Source organism: Schistocerca nitens, chromosome 7 (genome assembly GCF_023898315.1).
Source record: "Schistocerca nitens isolate TAMUIC-IGC-003100 chromosome 7, iqSchNite1.1, whole genome shotgun sequence".
NCBI classification, from domain to species: domain Eukaryota; kingdom Metazoa; phylum Arthropoda; class Insecta; order Orthoptera; family Acrididae; genus Schistocerca; species Schistocerca nitens.
The window spans coordinates 153,652,561-153,669,160 of NC_064620.1; the positions used below are offsets into that span (position 1 = coordinate 153,652,561).

Genomic DNA, 16,600 nt, shown 5'->3' on the forward strand with positions numbered 1-16,600 from the left:
AAATTACAAACCAAATATGGAGAAATTAACAGAGTATCACACTTCAAATACCTAGGAGAAATTATTTCTGAAAAGTATGCACAACAAGAAAGAATTCAAAGAGCTCGTAAGGGTTTAGGATTAGTGCAAAACCTCTGTAATAAAAAAATGATTATCTTTAAATGACAAAATTAGATATTACAAAACACTAGTTAAACCATCAACATTATATGCCAGCGAAACCTTGGCACTAAACAGGAAAACTGATATAGAAAATATAAAGAAAGATGAAGGAAAAATAATTAGGAAAATTTTGGGACCTAGATGGACTGAGAATGGATATAGACTGCAGAAAATGTCATAATTGAAGAATATTCTAACGCAGAGAGAGACATGAGGAAAAGACACCACAAATTCTATATTTTTCTTTTCACTTTTCCATTTCAGTTTCTTACTACAACAATAATTACTTTTGAGACAGAACCGGATATTCACCACCTTCTGAAGTAATGTCTTAACATCAACAGCAGCTAGAAGGAAAGTAGCAATGTTAGTAAATCCATAAATCTCTGCTAAACTTCAGGCACAAGCCAATAATAGCCATTCTATGGTGCTGCACTGAAATAAGGAGAAACAAAACTAATACAGTGCAGTTTCTACATCTACATCCACACAGATACTCTGTAAGCCACCGTACGGTGTATGACTGAGTGTATTCTGTACCACTACTAGTCATTTCCATTCCTGTTCCACTCACAAATAGAGTGAGGGAGAAACAACTGTCTATATGCCTCCACATGAGCCTAATTTCTTGTATCTCATCTTTTCGGTTCTTACGTGCGACATTTGTTGGTGGCAGTAGAATCATTCAGCAGTCAGTTTCAAATGCCTGTTCTCTAAATTTTCTCAGTAGTGTTTGTCAAAAAGAATGTTGCCTTTGCTCCAGGGATTCCCATTTCAGTTCCTGGAGCATCTCCATAACATTTACATGTTATTTGAACCTACCGGTCACAAATCTAGCAGCCCGCCTCTGAATTGCTTTAATGTCTTCCTTCAGTCCAACCTGGTGCAGATCCCCAACACTCGAGCAGTACTCAAGAATAGGTCACACCAATATCCTATATGCTGTCTCCTTTAAAGGAGAACAACACTTTCCTAAAATTCTCCCCCATCATAGTTCTCACATGGTTGTTCCATTTCATAATGCTTTGCAGTGCTATGCCAGATATTTAAATAACTTGACTGTGTGAAGCAGGACACTAGTAATATTGTATCCAAACATGACATTTCTGTTCTTCCTACTCATCCTCATTAACCATTTGTAACTATACATTACGATGTTACATAGAGCACATGAGAAGCTGAAAAATAAAATTATTTAAAAATAATGAAAGATTTTCACTCACATTTGCTGTAAATTTCAATAGTATCTTTCAAAAAATGTTAATAACTATTTAACTTTTCTATTCCAGATGGGTGGTATGGAATGTGTTATCACTGGTCTGATGGATGAATTTCATGGTTTCTTCCACGGAAAGAAATTTGCCAGAGAAATATTTACACTCATAGCAGCCGCAGTTTCTTTCTCCATTGCACTCATTAATGTCACTCCAGTATGTTAAACAGTTTGATATCTGTGTTTATTTTTATACAAATATTCTTTTGAATAAATTATTTTTCTTCTAAAATTTTTCTTCCTACAGTGTCAATATGTCATATATGTAATTATTAAATGACTGTTAAAATTAGTATGAAAATTTCATTTTAGTTGCTTCCTTTTTCATGGTTTTCTTTCTTTATTATAACATAAAATGAAAAATAATGCAATCTTGTGTAAACAATGTTACTTGCATATCTGTCACTAGTATCTCTCTATGGACATAGGGAAGGCTATCAAATGCTCAGTTCTTTAGATATCTACTGGTTGTAAGCATTTGTCTGATAGTGAGAATGATTCTTGCCATGGCTGCAACAAGGTATGTATGGTTGTTTGTGTGATTGTGTGTGTGTGAATGAGTGTACTTTCTAGAGAAAGAGCTAGTGCTCAAAAGCTTGTGTGAATGCTGTTTTGTGTTATATTTTCTGTGCTCCACGCGCCTATCTCCTTCATGTACACTTTTGTCATTTGACATACACAATTGTTCCTCTGTTATATATTGATGTATGGCACACTATATTATAACATACCCCAGCAATCCAAGCTGTTCATGGTCACATAAATCAGTGTTTCATGTTTTGACCCTATGCAGATACAAAGTAGACCAATCCTAAAGATGTATAGACATCCCCTCCTCATTACTCTTTCCTTAGTATCAGGAAATGCTTCATAAACACATTTCCCAGTGCCACAGCTATCCCATGCTTCTTGTTGTTCTCTCCTTAACCTGTTTGTGATTTCTAATTTGCCTTGACCATGATCACCTACAATGTCATAGACCTTCTCTCTGCCAGTAAACCACTCATCTATATCTTACAGTATAATAATATCATGAAAAGAAAAGTTGCTGCTCACCATATAGCAGAGATGCAGATAGGAACACCAAAAAGACTGTCACTCACACACACACACACACACACACACACACACACACACACACACACACACACACACACACACACACACACACACACACACACACACACAGAGAGAGAGAGAGAGAGAGAGAGAGAGAGAGAGAGAGAGAGAGAGAGAGAGAGAGAGAGAGCCGCTCATACCTCACCTGTCTTTCAACAACATCTTTGCCTCTACTTCCGCCTCGACTGACATCTCTGCCCAAACTCTTTGCCTTTACAAATGACTGCTTGTGTCTGTGTATGTGCGGATGGATATGTGTGTGTGTGTGTGTGCGAGTGTATACCTGTCCTTTTTCCCCCAAGGTAAGTCTTTCCGCTCCCGGGATTCGAATGACTCCTTACCCTCTCCCTTAAAACCCCCATCCTTTCGCCTTTCCCTCTCCTTCCCTCTTTCCTGATGAAGCAACAGTTTGTTGCGAAAGCTTGAATTTCGTGTGTATGTTTGTGTTTTTTTGTGTGTCTATCGACCTGCCAGCACTTTCATTTGGTAAGTCACATCATCTTTGTTTTTAGATGAGGCAACAGTTTGTTACGAAAGATTGAATTTCGTATGTATGTTTGTGTGTCTATCGACCTGCCAGCACTTTCGTTCAGTAAGTCACATCATCTGTGTTTTTAAATATATTTTTCCCACGTGGAATGTTTCCCTCTAATATATATATATATATATATATATATATATATATATATATATATATATATATATATATAGAGGGAAACATTCCACGTGGGAAAAATATATCTAAAAACAAAGATGATGTGACTTACCGAACGAAAGCGCTGGCAGGTCGATAGACACACAAACACACACACAAAATTCAAGCTTTCGCAACAAACTGTTGCTTCATCAGGAAAGAGGGAAGGAGAGGGAAATACGAAAGGATGTGGGTTTTAAGGGAGAGGGTAAGGAGTCATTCCAATCCCGGGAGCGGAAAGACTTACCTTAGGGGCAAAAAAGGACAGGTATACACTCGCACACACACCCATATCCAACCGCACATACACAGACACAAGCAGACATCTGTAAGGGCAAAGAGTTTCGGCAGAGATGTCAGTCGAGGCAGAAGTACAGAGGCAAAGATGTTGTTGAATGACAGGTGAGGTATGAGCGGCGGCAACTTGAAATTAGCGGAGGTTGAGGCTTGCCGGATAACGAGAAGAGAGGATATACTGAAGGGCAAGTTCCCATCTCCGGAGTTCTGACAGGTTGATGTTAGTGGGAAGTATCCAGACAACCCGGACGGTGTAACACTGTGCCAAGATGTGCTGGCCGTGCACCAAGGCATGTTTAGCCACAGGGTGATCCTCATTACCAACAAACACTGTCTGCCTGTGTCCATTCATGCGAATGGACAGTTTGTTGCTGGTCATTCCCACATAGAAAGCTTCACAGTGTAGGCAGGTCAGTTGGTAAATCACGTGGGTGCTTTCACACGTGGCTCTGCCTTTGATCGTGTACACCTTCCGGGTTACAGGACTGGAGTAGGTGGTGGTGGGAGGGTGCATGGGTCAGGTTTTACACCAGGGGCGGTTATAAGGGTAGGAGCAAGAGGGTAGGGAAGGTGGTTTGTGTATTTCATAGGGATGAACTAACAGGTTACGAAGGTTAGGTGGACGGTGGAAAGACACTCTTGGTGGAGTGGGGAGGATTTCATGAAGGATGGATCTCATTTCAGGGCAGGATTTGAGGAAGTCGTATCCCTGCTGGAGAGCCACATTCAGAGTCTGATCCAGTCCCGGAAAGTATCCTGTCACAAGTGGGGCAGTTTTGTGGTTCTTCTGTGGGAGGTTCTGGGTTTGATGGGATGAGGAAGTGGCTCTGGTTATTTGCTTCTGTACCAGGTCGGGAGGGTAGTTGCGGGATGCGAAAGCTGTTTTCAGATTGTTGGTGTAATGGTTCAGGGATTCCGGACTGGAGCAGATTCATTTCCCACGAAGACCTAGGCTGTAGGGAAGGGACCATTTGATGTGGAATGGATGGCAGCTGTCATAATGGAGGTACTGTTGCTTGTTGGTGGGTTTGATGTGGACGGACGTGTGAAGCTGGCCATTGGACAGATGGAGGTCAATGTCAAGGAAAGTGGCATGGGATTTGGAGTAGGACCAGGTGAATCTGATGGAACCAAATGAGTTGAGGTTGGAGAGGAAATTCTGGAGTTCTTCTTCACTGTGAGTCCAGATCATGAAGATGTCATCAATAAATCTGTACCAAACTTTGGGTTGGCAGGCCTGGGTAACCAAGAAGGCTTCCTCTAAGCAACCCATGAATAGGTTGGCGTACGAGGGGGCCATCCTGGTACCCATGGCTGTTCCCTTTAATTGTTGGTATGTCTGGCCTTCAAAAGTGAAGAAGTTGTGGGTCAGGATGAAGCTGGCTAAGGTAATGAGGAAAGAGGTTTTAGTTAGGGTGGCATGTGATCAGCATGAAAGGAAGTGCTCCATTGCAGTGAGGCCCTGGACACGCGGAATATTTGTGTATAAGGAAGTGGCATCAATGGTTACAAGGATGGTTTCTGGGGGTAACAGATTGGGTAAGGATTCCAGACGTTCGAGAAAGTGGTTGGTGTCTTTGATGAAGGATGGGAGACTGCATGTAATGGGTTGAAGGTGTTGATCTACGTAGGCAAAGATACGTTCTGTGGGGGCTTGGTAACCAGCTACATGGGGCGGCCGGGATGATTGGGTTTGTGAATTTTAGGAAGAAGATTCCTTGAAGCTCCACCTGGACATCAGGAATGGGATTACCTTGGCAAACTTTGTATGTGGTGTTGTCTGAAAGCTGACGCAGTCCCTCAGCCACATACTCCCAACAATCAAGTACCACGGTAGTGGAACCCTTGTCCGCCGGAAGAATGACGATGGATCAGTCAGCCTTCAGATCACGGATAGCCTGGGCTTCAGCAGTGGTGATGTTGGGAGTAGGATTAAGGTTTTTTAAGAAGGATTGAGAGGCAAGGCTGGAAGTCAGAAATTCCTGGAAGGTTTGGAGAGGGTGATTTTGAGGAAGAGGAGATGGGTCCCGCTGTGATGGAGGATGGAACTGTTCCAGGGAGGGTTCAATTTGGATAGTGTCTTGGGGATTTGGATCATTAGGAGTAGGATTAGGATCATTTTTCTTTGTGGCAAAGTGATATTTCCAGCAGAGAGTATGAGTGTAGGACAGTAATTGAGAAGGGCTGTTTGGTTGAATCTGGGAGTGGGGCTGAAGGTGAGGCCTTTGGATAGGTCAGAGGTTTCGGATTGGGAGAGAGGTTTGGAGGAAAGGTTAACTACTGAATTAGGGTGTTGTGGTTCCAGATTGTGTTGATTGGAATTTTGAGGTTTTGGAGGGAGTGGAGCTGGAAGTGGGAGATTGAGTAGATGGGAGAGACTGGGTTTGTGTGCAATGAGAGGAGGTTGAGGTTTGTTGGAAAGGTTGTGAAGGGTGAGTGAGTTGCCTTTCCAGAGGTGGGAAACCAGGAGATTGGATAATTTTTTGAGGTGGAGGGTGGCATGCTGTTCTAATTTGTGGTTGGACTGTAGGAGGATGCTCTGAACAGCCGATGTGGATGTGGGAGAGGAAAGACTGAGGACTTTTATTAAGGATAGGAGTTGACGGGTGTGTTCATTGGCTGAGTTGATGTGTCGGTGAAGGATTAGGTGGGTGAGGGCAATGGATTGCTCAGTTTGGAATTAGTATAGGGACTGATGGAAAGAAGGGTTGCAGCCAGAGATGGGAACTTTAAGTGTGAGGCCTTTGGGGGTAATGCCAAATGTCAGACAAGCCTGAGAAAATAAAATATGGGAGCGTAACCTGGCTAGGGCGAAGGCATGTTTGCGGAGGGAATGTAAATACAACTTAATGGGGTCGTTGTGGGGGTGTTGTGAGGGTGACATGGTATTAGAAGGTGGAAAGTGTAACATGAGGCTGAAATGAAAATGAAAATAAAAATATATGGGGAGAGATAAAGGTGAACTAGAAAGCAACTGGAGACCTGGTGTGAAAAAAGGCGAATAAGTGTTGGTTAAAGCTGGGCTATGTTGATCCTGTTGTGAACTTGGGTTGGTAGACAACGATGTGCACAAAGGTTAGGTGGTTGTGTTGCCGCCAAAACATGTTAAAGGGTGGAGAAATTCGGGAAAATTTCGAAAAAACTGCGTGTAAATGTATTAAAAGAAGTGGTTTTGTGGTGGCAGATTATGAAAATGAGGCTAACAATTGTCTGACGAAGAAATAATGACGTTAAAACCTGTGGGAAGCAGCTAAAAATGATCCGTGATGTGGAAATGGAAATAAAGCGAAAGTTATTAGAACTAGCCGAAATGGTTGTTTAATAGGTGAAAGGAGCTGTTTGTGAACTAGGAATGGTGGATTTTATAGCAGCGGTAGTGTTGAAAGCGGATTTTTTTTTTTTTTTTTTTTTTATGGTTTGGAAGTGGGTTACTTATTATTGGGTATATATTGTATAGTAGATTACGGTAAAAAGGAGAAGGTGAATACAAAGTGAAACTAGTGGCAAAAACAGAGAGAGAAAATAAGACATCAGAAAAGATTTCGAAATGCGACAGTGACAATAACAAACGTAATTGTTGGGTTCAAATTAATGATATGGATATAATAGAGGGAAACATTCCACATGGGAAAAATATATCTAAAAACAAAGATGATGTGACTTACCAAACGAAAGCGCTGGCAGGTCGATAGACACACAAACAAACACAAACATACACACAAAATTCAAGCTTTCGCAACCAATGGTTGCTTCATCAGGAAAGAGGGAAGGAGAGGGAAAGACGAAAGGATGTGGGTTTTAAGGGAGAGGGTAAGGAGTCATTCCAATCCCGGGAGCGGAAAGACTTACCTTAGGGGCAAAAAAGAACAGGTATACACTCGCACACACACCCATATCCAACCACACATACACAGACACAAGCAGACATCTGTAAGGGCAAAGAGTTTCGGCAGAGATGTCAGTTGAGGCAGAAGTACAGAGGCAAAGATGTTGTTGAATGACAGGTGAGGTATGAGTGGCGGCAACTTGAAATTAGCAGAGGTCGAGGCCTGGCGGATAACGAGAAGAGAGGATATACTGAAGGGCAAGTTCCCATCTCCGTAGTTCTGACAGGTTGGTGTTAGTGGGAAGTATCCAGATAACCTGGATGGTGTAACACTGTGCCAAGATGTGCTGGCTGTGCACCAAGGCATGTTTAGCCACAGGGTGATCCTCCCACAGGTTTTAACGTCATTATTTCTTCGTCAGACAATTGTTAGTCTCATTTTCATAATCTGCCACCACAAAACCACTCCTTTTAATACATTTACACGCAGTTTTTTCGAAATTTTCCCGAATTTCTCCACCCTTTAACGTGTTTTGGCGGCAACACAACCACCTAACCTTTGTGCACATCGTTGTCTACCAACCCAAGTTCACCACAGGATCAACATAGCCCAGCTTTAACCAACACTTTTTCCACACCAGATCTAACCCTCTTTCCTGATGAAGCAACCGTTGGTTGCGAAAGCTTGAATTTTGTGTGTATGTTTGTGTGTCTATCGACCTGCCAGCAATTTCGTTCGGTAAGTCACATCATCTTTGTTTTTAGATATATTTTTCCCACATGGAATGTTTCCCTCTCTCTCTCTCTCTCTCTCTCTCTCTCTCTCTCTCTCTCTCTCTCTCTCTCTCTCTCTCTCTCTCTCTGCAACTCACACACACAACTGCACACACATAAATTTGGTGCCTCCTGAAATTGCTGCCTGAGGCATACACCCTGGTTTGCCCCCCCCCCCCCCCCCCCCAGATCTGGGCCTGGCATATCTGTAGCCCCTGGAAGTTTTATCGTTCTTCACAGAGATAGTGCAGAGACAAGAAACAAAGAGTCATTGTCTAAGTTCAGGACAGTGAAGATAGTGCAAACATCAATAGGGGAATGGAGAGTACAAACATATGATAACCAACTTAGAACTTATGTTCTGGGCTAACATTCTGTAAAATATGAACTGTAGGAACAGCTCCTCTGCTGCAGCCAGACTTTAGCTGCACAACAATTCAGTGGGCCCGATTACTCCAGGAGGAGATGAGTGTAGCAGCAGGGAAACAAGCCAGAGGGCCTGCTGCCAAAATCTGAATGCTTACTGAAATCTTCAACCTCAGCACTTACACCATGCCAGCAGCTAACCACAGCTAGGGCACTGGGGGCAATAACCAGCATTTTGACGGCACTTGATGGACCATGTATGTGACCTCAACCACAACAAGATCTGTCTCTTCTTGTCTGTACCACAGGTACCTCAAGTACTATCCACTCCTGTGGATCCTGTCTCCTCTGCAGAAAGTATAGGATCTGTCATTATCCGTCCACTTGACTGCAAGCGGCATGTCAATGGTAGATCTAGGTGTCCTTTACAGGGTGGGTGGGGACCAGGGAGGACTCATGGTGTTGTACCAATCCCCCTATCGAACAAGCCTGAGGTGCTGTTTTTCACTGAAACTGAGCCAGTGGGGCACACTTAACTTGTTTTGAGGACACCTGTTTTGTCTGGTCTCAGGAGGAGGCAAATGCAAAAGGGTAGGGGTCTATTAATTGTCGGCAATTCAAACATACAGTGAATGATAGTATTCCTTAGGAAAATGGCAGCAAGGGACAGGAAAGGACACCGGGTGCACTCAGTGTGTATGTCTGGGGGCTCATGCATGTCAAAGAGGCTATTCCAACAGCCATCAAGAAAACAGGGTGCAACAAACTGCAGATTGTGATGCATGTTGGAACAAATAATGCCTGTCTGGAACAAATGATGCCTGTCATATGTGACCCGAGGTCATATTTGGATCATTCCAGCACCTGGCAGAAAAATTGCTCATGGAGTTTCAATGAAGCTCACAATTTGCAGCATTGTCCCCAGAAGTGATCATGGCCCTTTGGTTTTGAGTCAAGTGGAAGGACTGAACAAGAGACTTTGAAGTTCTATGACAAGCTAGGCTGTGACTTCCTGGACTTGCACCATAGGGTGCACGACAGGCAGTTGTAGGGTAGCCGACTGTGTGTGCGATGTACACAAGGGTTTTTTAGATTAGGCAATTCTCCATCCAATCCAGATAATGATAGCTGTAGGCAACCCAGAAGTATCACTGTAAGATCAAAACAAATGCCTCCCACAGGTGAGAGTATTAAAATCCTAATGGTAAACTGCCACAGCATTTGCAACAAAGTGCCAGAGTTTGAAATGCCCATTAAAAGGAGTGAATCTCACATAATACTAGGTACAGAAGGCTGGTTGAAATCTCAAACTGATAATGGTGAGATTTTATGGGAAAATTTAAGTGTATATTAAAAGGACAGGCAAAGGGAGAAGGAGATGGTCCATTTGTCACAGCAGACAAGAAACTCAGATCTACAAAGATCGAAACTGAAGCTGCATGTGAGATTGTTTGGGCAAGACTCAGTATCAGAGGTGGGCATAAATTGATAATTGGATGCTTCTATCACTCACTAGACTCACCTCCTGATGTAACCAAAAACTTCAGAGAAAATTTCAATTCAATTGTACATAAGTTCCCAAGTCATACTGTAATCATCAGCGGAGACTTTAATTATCCAACAATTGACTGGGAAAATTACTGTTTTGTTAATGGTGGATGTGATAAGACATCCTGTTAAACATTACTAAGTGCCTTCTCTGTAATTTGGAACAGAAAGTTAGGAACCCCTTTCATTCTGGAAATATATTGGATCTAATGGCAACAAATAAACCTGACATCTTTGAGGATGTCCACAGTGAAACTGGTATAGTGACTATGATGCTGTTGTGGCAACAATAATTAGCAAAGTATGAAGGACAACTAAAACAAGCAGAAAGATATATATGTTCAGTGAACTAGATAAGAAATCAGTAGTGTCATATGTCAGTGAGGAACTTGAAACTTTCAGCACAGGTCAGGAGCATGTAGAGGAACTCTGGCTCAAGTTTAAAAGAATAGTTGACCATGCACTGAGTGGATATGTACCCAGTAGAACAGTCCATAATGGGAGGGAACCCTCATGTTTTACAGCCACTGTAAAGGAACTTCTAAAGAAACAGAGATTACTGCATAATAGGTGTGAAACAAAGCACAGGGGTATAGACAGAGAGGTGTTGAATGAAATGCATTTGGCTGTTAAGAGAGCAATGTGTGATGCCTTCAATAACTACTGTGACAGAATATTGTCTCATACATAAAGACTGTTAGTGGCACCAAAGTTAGTGTCCAGTCTCTATCGAATGAGAAAGGAACTGAAACTGAGGGTAGCAAAGCAAAAGCTGAAATGCTTAGCTTTGTTTTCAAATGTTCATTTACAAATGAAAACCAAGGAGAATTGTACCAATTTAATGCTTGTACCACTGAAAGGATGAATGAAACAAGTATTAGTGTCAGTGGTGTTGAGAAACAGTTGAAATTGTTAAAATTGAACAAAGCTCTGACAGGGTCCTACGGAATCCCTGTCAGATTCTGTATTGAATTGGCAGATGAGTTAGCTACTCTTCTAACTATAATCTATCATAGATCCCATGAAAAAAGAAACTGTACCCAGTCTTGGAAAAAGGCACAGGTCACTCTTGTCTACGAAAAGCATAGTAGAAGTGATCCACAAAACTACTGCCCAATATCCTTGATATCAATTTATTGTAGAATCTTTAAACATATTCTGAGCTTAAACATAAGAAGGTATCTTGGATAGAATGACCTCCTAAATGCCAAAAACCATGGACTTCAAAAATGTCGATCATGTGATACCCAACTCACAATTTTCTCACATGACATACTGAAAGCTTTGGATCAAAGCAATCAGATAGATGCAGTGTTTCTTGATTTCCAAAAGGGATTTGACTCTGTACCATGCCTGCGCTTATTGTCAAAAGTATGATCATATGGGATATGAAGTGAAATTTGTGATTGGACTGAGGACTTTTTGGTAGGGAGGAGACAGCATGTTATGTTGGATGGAGAGTCATTTTCAGATGTAGAATTAACTTTGGGTGTACCACACCGAAGTGTGTTGTGACCCTTGTTGTTCATGCTGTATATTAATGACCTTGCAGACAATATTAATAGTAAAATCTGCCTTTTTGCAGATTATTCAGTTGTCTATAATGAAGGACTATCTGCATGAAGCTGCATAACTATTCAGTCAGATCTTGATAAGATTTCAATGTAGAGCAGAAATTGCCAACTTGCTCTAAATGTTCAGAAATGTAAAATTTTGTGCTTCACAAAAAGGAAAAATGTAGTATCCTATGACTATAATGTCAATGAGTAACAGTTGGAATCAGCCGACTCATAAAAATACCTGTGTGTAACACCTTTTAGGGATATGAAATAGAATGATCATGTAGGCTGCATTGTGGTTGAAGCAGGTGGTAGAGTTTGGTTTATTGGTAGTATACTGGGGAAGTGCAATCAGTCTACAAAAGAGATTGCTTACAAATTACGTGTGCAACCAGTTCTAGAATATTGCTCAAGAGGGTGGGACCAGTACCAGATAGGACTAACAGGGAATATTGAAATATACAGAGAAGGGCAGCACAAATGGCCAGAGGTTTGTTTAATCTGTGGGAGAGTGTCAAAGATATTGAAGGAACTGAAACCACAGACTCTTGAAGACAGACATAAACTATCCTGATAAGTCTATTAACAAAACTTCAAGAAGCGACTTTAAATAATTGCTTTAGGGGTACACGATAATCCCCTATGTACCACTCACATAGGGATCATGGGGATAAAAGTAGAATAATTACTACTGGCACAGAGGCATTCAAACAATCATTCTTCCCATGCTCCATATGTGAATGGAACAGGAAGAAATCCTAATAACTGGCTCAATGGGATGCACCCTCCGCCATGCACCTCATGGTGGTTTGCAGAGAAGAGATGTAAATGTAGATGCAGATGTACAAAAACTGGCTGTCCATCCAGGCTGGGCACGTCAAAAGAGCAGGACTCTGAATCGGCATCTGCTGTGTGTTGCTTCTGCTGTGAGCCCACCAGCATTCATCAGTCATCTCATTGGGACCTCCTGCTTGGGTCCAGGCACAGCCTGGATGGGCTGGAGGTCAAGTTTACATCCTCTCAGTTCCGAACCACTACGGTCTATCAGCATCTGCCACTGCCTCTGACTCACCAGTCCTGGGTTCAATCCTGGGCCACAGCTATCCAGTGCTGGGACTGCACTCTGGCCCATTCTGACCACAGTTACGAGAACATAAGTGTGCTCCTGACACTGCACAGGGCCTAGTGATGCTCAGTTAGAAAAGTTTCCACCATGTGACATCGACGAAACCACTGACCCTGGCACACCAGCCATCCGCCCTGAGTTGTCCCCCCTGTGTTGTCCCCCCTGTGTTGTCGACCTCTACCACCGCCCGCTTCTGTGGACATTGTATCAATATCCGTCCATCCCAGAAATAAATTGTTTGTCACCACTGGCTGCCTACAAGTTCTGTACCAACTCCTAGTCTCCGCTAGCGAACCACTCGCTCACACCCATTACCCCACTACACTGTATTTAATTGATTTAGAAGCTTGGCATTTCTAATATATAGTTTCTGCTCAATGTGATTCTCTTCTACTAGTATGAGTAGTTTACTCATAACCATATCACTTCTCTTGGTGTTTAACATCGTGTATAGATTTAAGTGTCAGGAAGTCGTTTCTGAAAGTATTAGATGGGTAGATCACAAAACTAATGAGGAGGTATTGAATACAATTGGGGAGAAGAGGAGGATGTGGCACAACTTGACTAGAAGAAGGGATTGGTTGCTAGGACATGTTCTGAGACATTGAGGGATCACCAATTTAGTATTGGAGGGCAGTGTGGAGGGTAAAAATCGTAGAGGGAGACCAAGAGATGAATACACTAAGCAGATTCAGAAGGATGTTGGCTGCAGTAGGTACTGGGAGATGAAGAACTTGCACAGGATAGGGTAGCATGGAGAGCTGCATCAAACCAGTCTCAGGACTGAAGACCACAACAACAACAACCCTTTTCATTGATACGGATTTACTTTCCCCTTCAGAATTAGTTGAGGTTTATGTTAAACATCTGTGAGCCTGAATAACATCTCTTCACCCCTATCCAGGTCAAATGCAGCATTTTTCCTTGCGAATAGGCTGCACAGAAGGTGAAGAAGTTCTTTCACATTCTGAGATAGGTTTCTTCTAGTAACCTGAATCAGTCAGAATCCATTCATAAAATTCCTGTGTTTAACAGCTATCACATTTCTTTTTAGGATTACCAGATTCCTTGTGTCTTATTTTGCAAGCAATACAAACTGCTGGGGCTGCATCCTTCTTGCAGTCTTTCATACATTACTTCTCCTCACAGTGTAAGCAAACCTTTTCTGTAGCCATACAGAACTTAGTTATACGTCTATCTCTACAACTGATAAATTCTTGTACTTTTAAATAATCTTGTAGAAGAATGGACCTAAATTCAGTGTATATTTGATCTCTATTACGAGAAATTTCCTCAGTTTTGAGCTGAATTCAGTGCCATAGTGCACCTTGGCTCTGTCTTTGTGGTTTGTTCCGATCTTTGTCTTAGTTTTTTATTCAAATTTGTGTCTACTAAAATTGTTTCCCATATATGTTCAGCTACCTGATACCCAATATATAAATCAGTCCCATGGCACAGAGGAGTGTTGATGCATAGCAATTTTTAACAACATTTGTCAGCAAGTTAGTGCTGAAAAGACAATTGTGATCCTCTCTTCTAATGAATTGTTCCTCTGACATCTCCACCATGTCGGAAAGTGGCAGTAACAAAACTGGTGGAGCAAGTGTCTTACGGCAACAAAGAATATTTATTTAATCTGGACTTATTGTGGAATAAGCATGTTATGCAGTTTTGGTGTTTTACCACAATTCAATTGCTTATTATCTACTAATTGGCTCATTAATCTTGTTTCGTTTATTCAAATATAAAATGACTTAAAGATCGTCACTTGACAAAATGGGTTGTCTGTGAATACGTTACAGCAGTTGGTGGAGGTTCCATGATGCAATTTTTTAAATATGTGGAAGTGGTGCAGTACTGTTTGCATTAAATATTTTAGATAATCTTGTATTCAGTATGAGATTTTCACTCTGCAGCAGAGTATGCACTGATATGAAACTTCCTGGCATATTAAAACTGTGTGCCGGACCGAGACTCAAACTCGGGACCTTTGCCTTTCGCGAGCAAGTGCTCTACTATCTGAGCTACCCAAGCACAACTCACAGCTTTACTTCTGACAGTACCTCATCTCCTACCTTCCAAACTTTACTTTAATCTTGTATTGGTTGTAGAAACAAATCATGTGTGGGATGGTCCTAATAGTGACAGTAGATCTACAGCTGAATACAAAACATAAGTAAAAGCAAAATACAGGCTTTGAGCAATCAGAAAAATTTAAAATGTCAAGTAACACAAGCATCTTCCTAATTAAAAAGATGGACAAAATAAGGGAAAGAACATTTAGAATAGTAGAAGTATTCGTTGAAAATCAGAGCCACAGGAATGGAAAGCATTGCAGACAAAGACCAAATTTGATATATTTAAATAAAGCTGCTGAGAATGTGCACAGAACTAAAGAGACAAGAGATAAAATGACACAGGCTCCTGAATCAATGCCAATGAAAGACTACACAGTGATCCACTAACTTTGCATGCCAGAGTTATGTTAGCTTGAAAATAAAACCAAGCTCTTCCTCTGTTTGTCCACAGTTTAGCTCCACACTGGTATGAACTGAGATTTATTGTTTGCCCTTCCACATTACCATTACTTCTTCTACTCACCTTACTCTCTAATGAGTTCAGATTTATTCAATCTCTTATTAATGTTATATTTCATGTATATACCTTAATACATAAACTTGAACATCCAAGTTTGAATGAAAGGATTAAATCTGTATTTGGGCAAACAAGATTGGTATCCACTCATCAGCTCCCAAAACTCAAACAAAATCAGTAAAAAGCAGCAACTTTCTTTGACACTCAAAGACAATACATCTCACGCTTTTAGAACCTGGGGATTCCCCATGAAGTAATTTTCCAGTATATTGCAGTGTTAGTGACATTTATTTTTTCTTTTCTTCTTGTTACATGGTTTTATAAGGAAGAAGTTATGTGAAGGAAGCGAGTTTAATCTCTGTTAAGTGTAATTTACATTCTCTTCATGGATCAGTAAACTTATTTTTTGTTTACATAATATTGTTAATTGACTTCCATTTTTTATTACAGGGAGGAATATACATGTTTCACCTGTTTGATACATATTCAGCAGGCATTTCACTTCTCTGTTCTGCACTGTTTGAAGCAATTGCTGTTTCTTGGTTCTATGGTAAGTATGGACAAAGAATTTTTAACATTCTCACAAACCTTAAAATTCAATATTTAGGAAAGATACATATAAATGTTGAGGTATAATTGTCTAATAATTGTATTCTTCAATTTTTCAGGATTGGAGCGATTCTCTAGGGATGTTGAAGCAATGCTTGGCTCAAAACCAGGCATTTACTGGAGGATATGTTGGAAATTCATAAGTCCCTCCTTTATTGTGGTATGTTTAGTCTAAGAAGATATTTTAGCTAATGATAGTATGTGTGAGAAAATATATTGTACAAATTATGCATTATGTGAAGGGGGAGGGGGGCAAGGGAAAATTAGATTATTAGCTGCTTCAGTTTGATGATTGGTCTGATGCAGATCTCCACACTAGTCTACCTTATGCAAGCCTCATCATCTCTTGTGGTGTTCCTGTTAGTATTTATGAATGTATAAGTTTATGCTGATAGAGAATATTCATATCCTTCAACTCTGAACTTCTGCTTCTTGTTTACACACAGAGATAAAACCATGTAGCTTGGCTTAGTTTAGACTGTTTTCTGCTCCATTTGTTCTCATGCTGGAATCTGTAAACTTTGATATGTTGCAACTTTCTACTAAATAATAGCAAGTAATCCTTCTCACAACATTTATATTATGTCTTCCATTACAATAAATAGCTTTGCAGGAACACTACATAAATAGTTAGAATTGCTTATTCAACATG

The 16,600-nt window shown here is 41.0% G+C and overlaps 1 protein-coding gene across 1 annotated transcript in view; it reads left to right on the top strand.

Annotated features, from left to right (window-relative positions):
* LOC126195315 (sodium-dependent noradrenaline transporter-like) overlaps positions 1-16,600 on the top strand; it is a 453,210-nt gene that overhangs the window by 403,085 nt on the left and 33,525 nt on the right. The window contains exons 9-11 of the mRNA XM_049933875.1: positions 1,452-1,592; positions 15,790-15,889; positions 16,008-16,108. Coding sequence (XP_049789832.1) covers positions 1,452-1,592; positions 15,790-15,889; positions 16,008-16,108 — 342 coding nt within the window. The remainder of the gene's footprint in view (positions 1-1,451; positions 1,593-15,789; positions 15,890-16,007; positions 16,109-16,600) is intronic.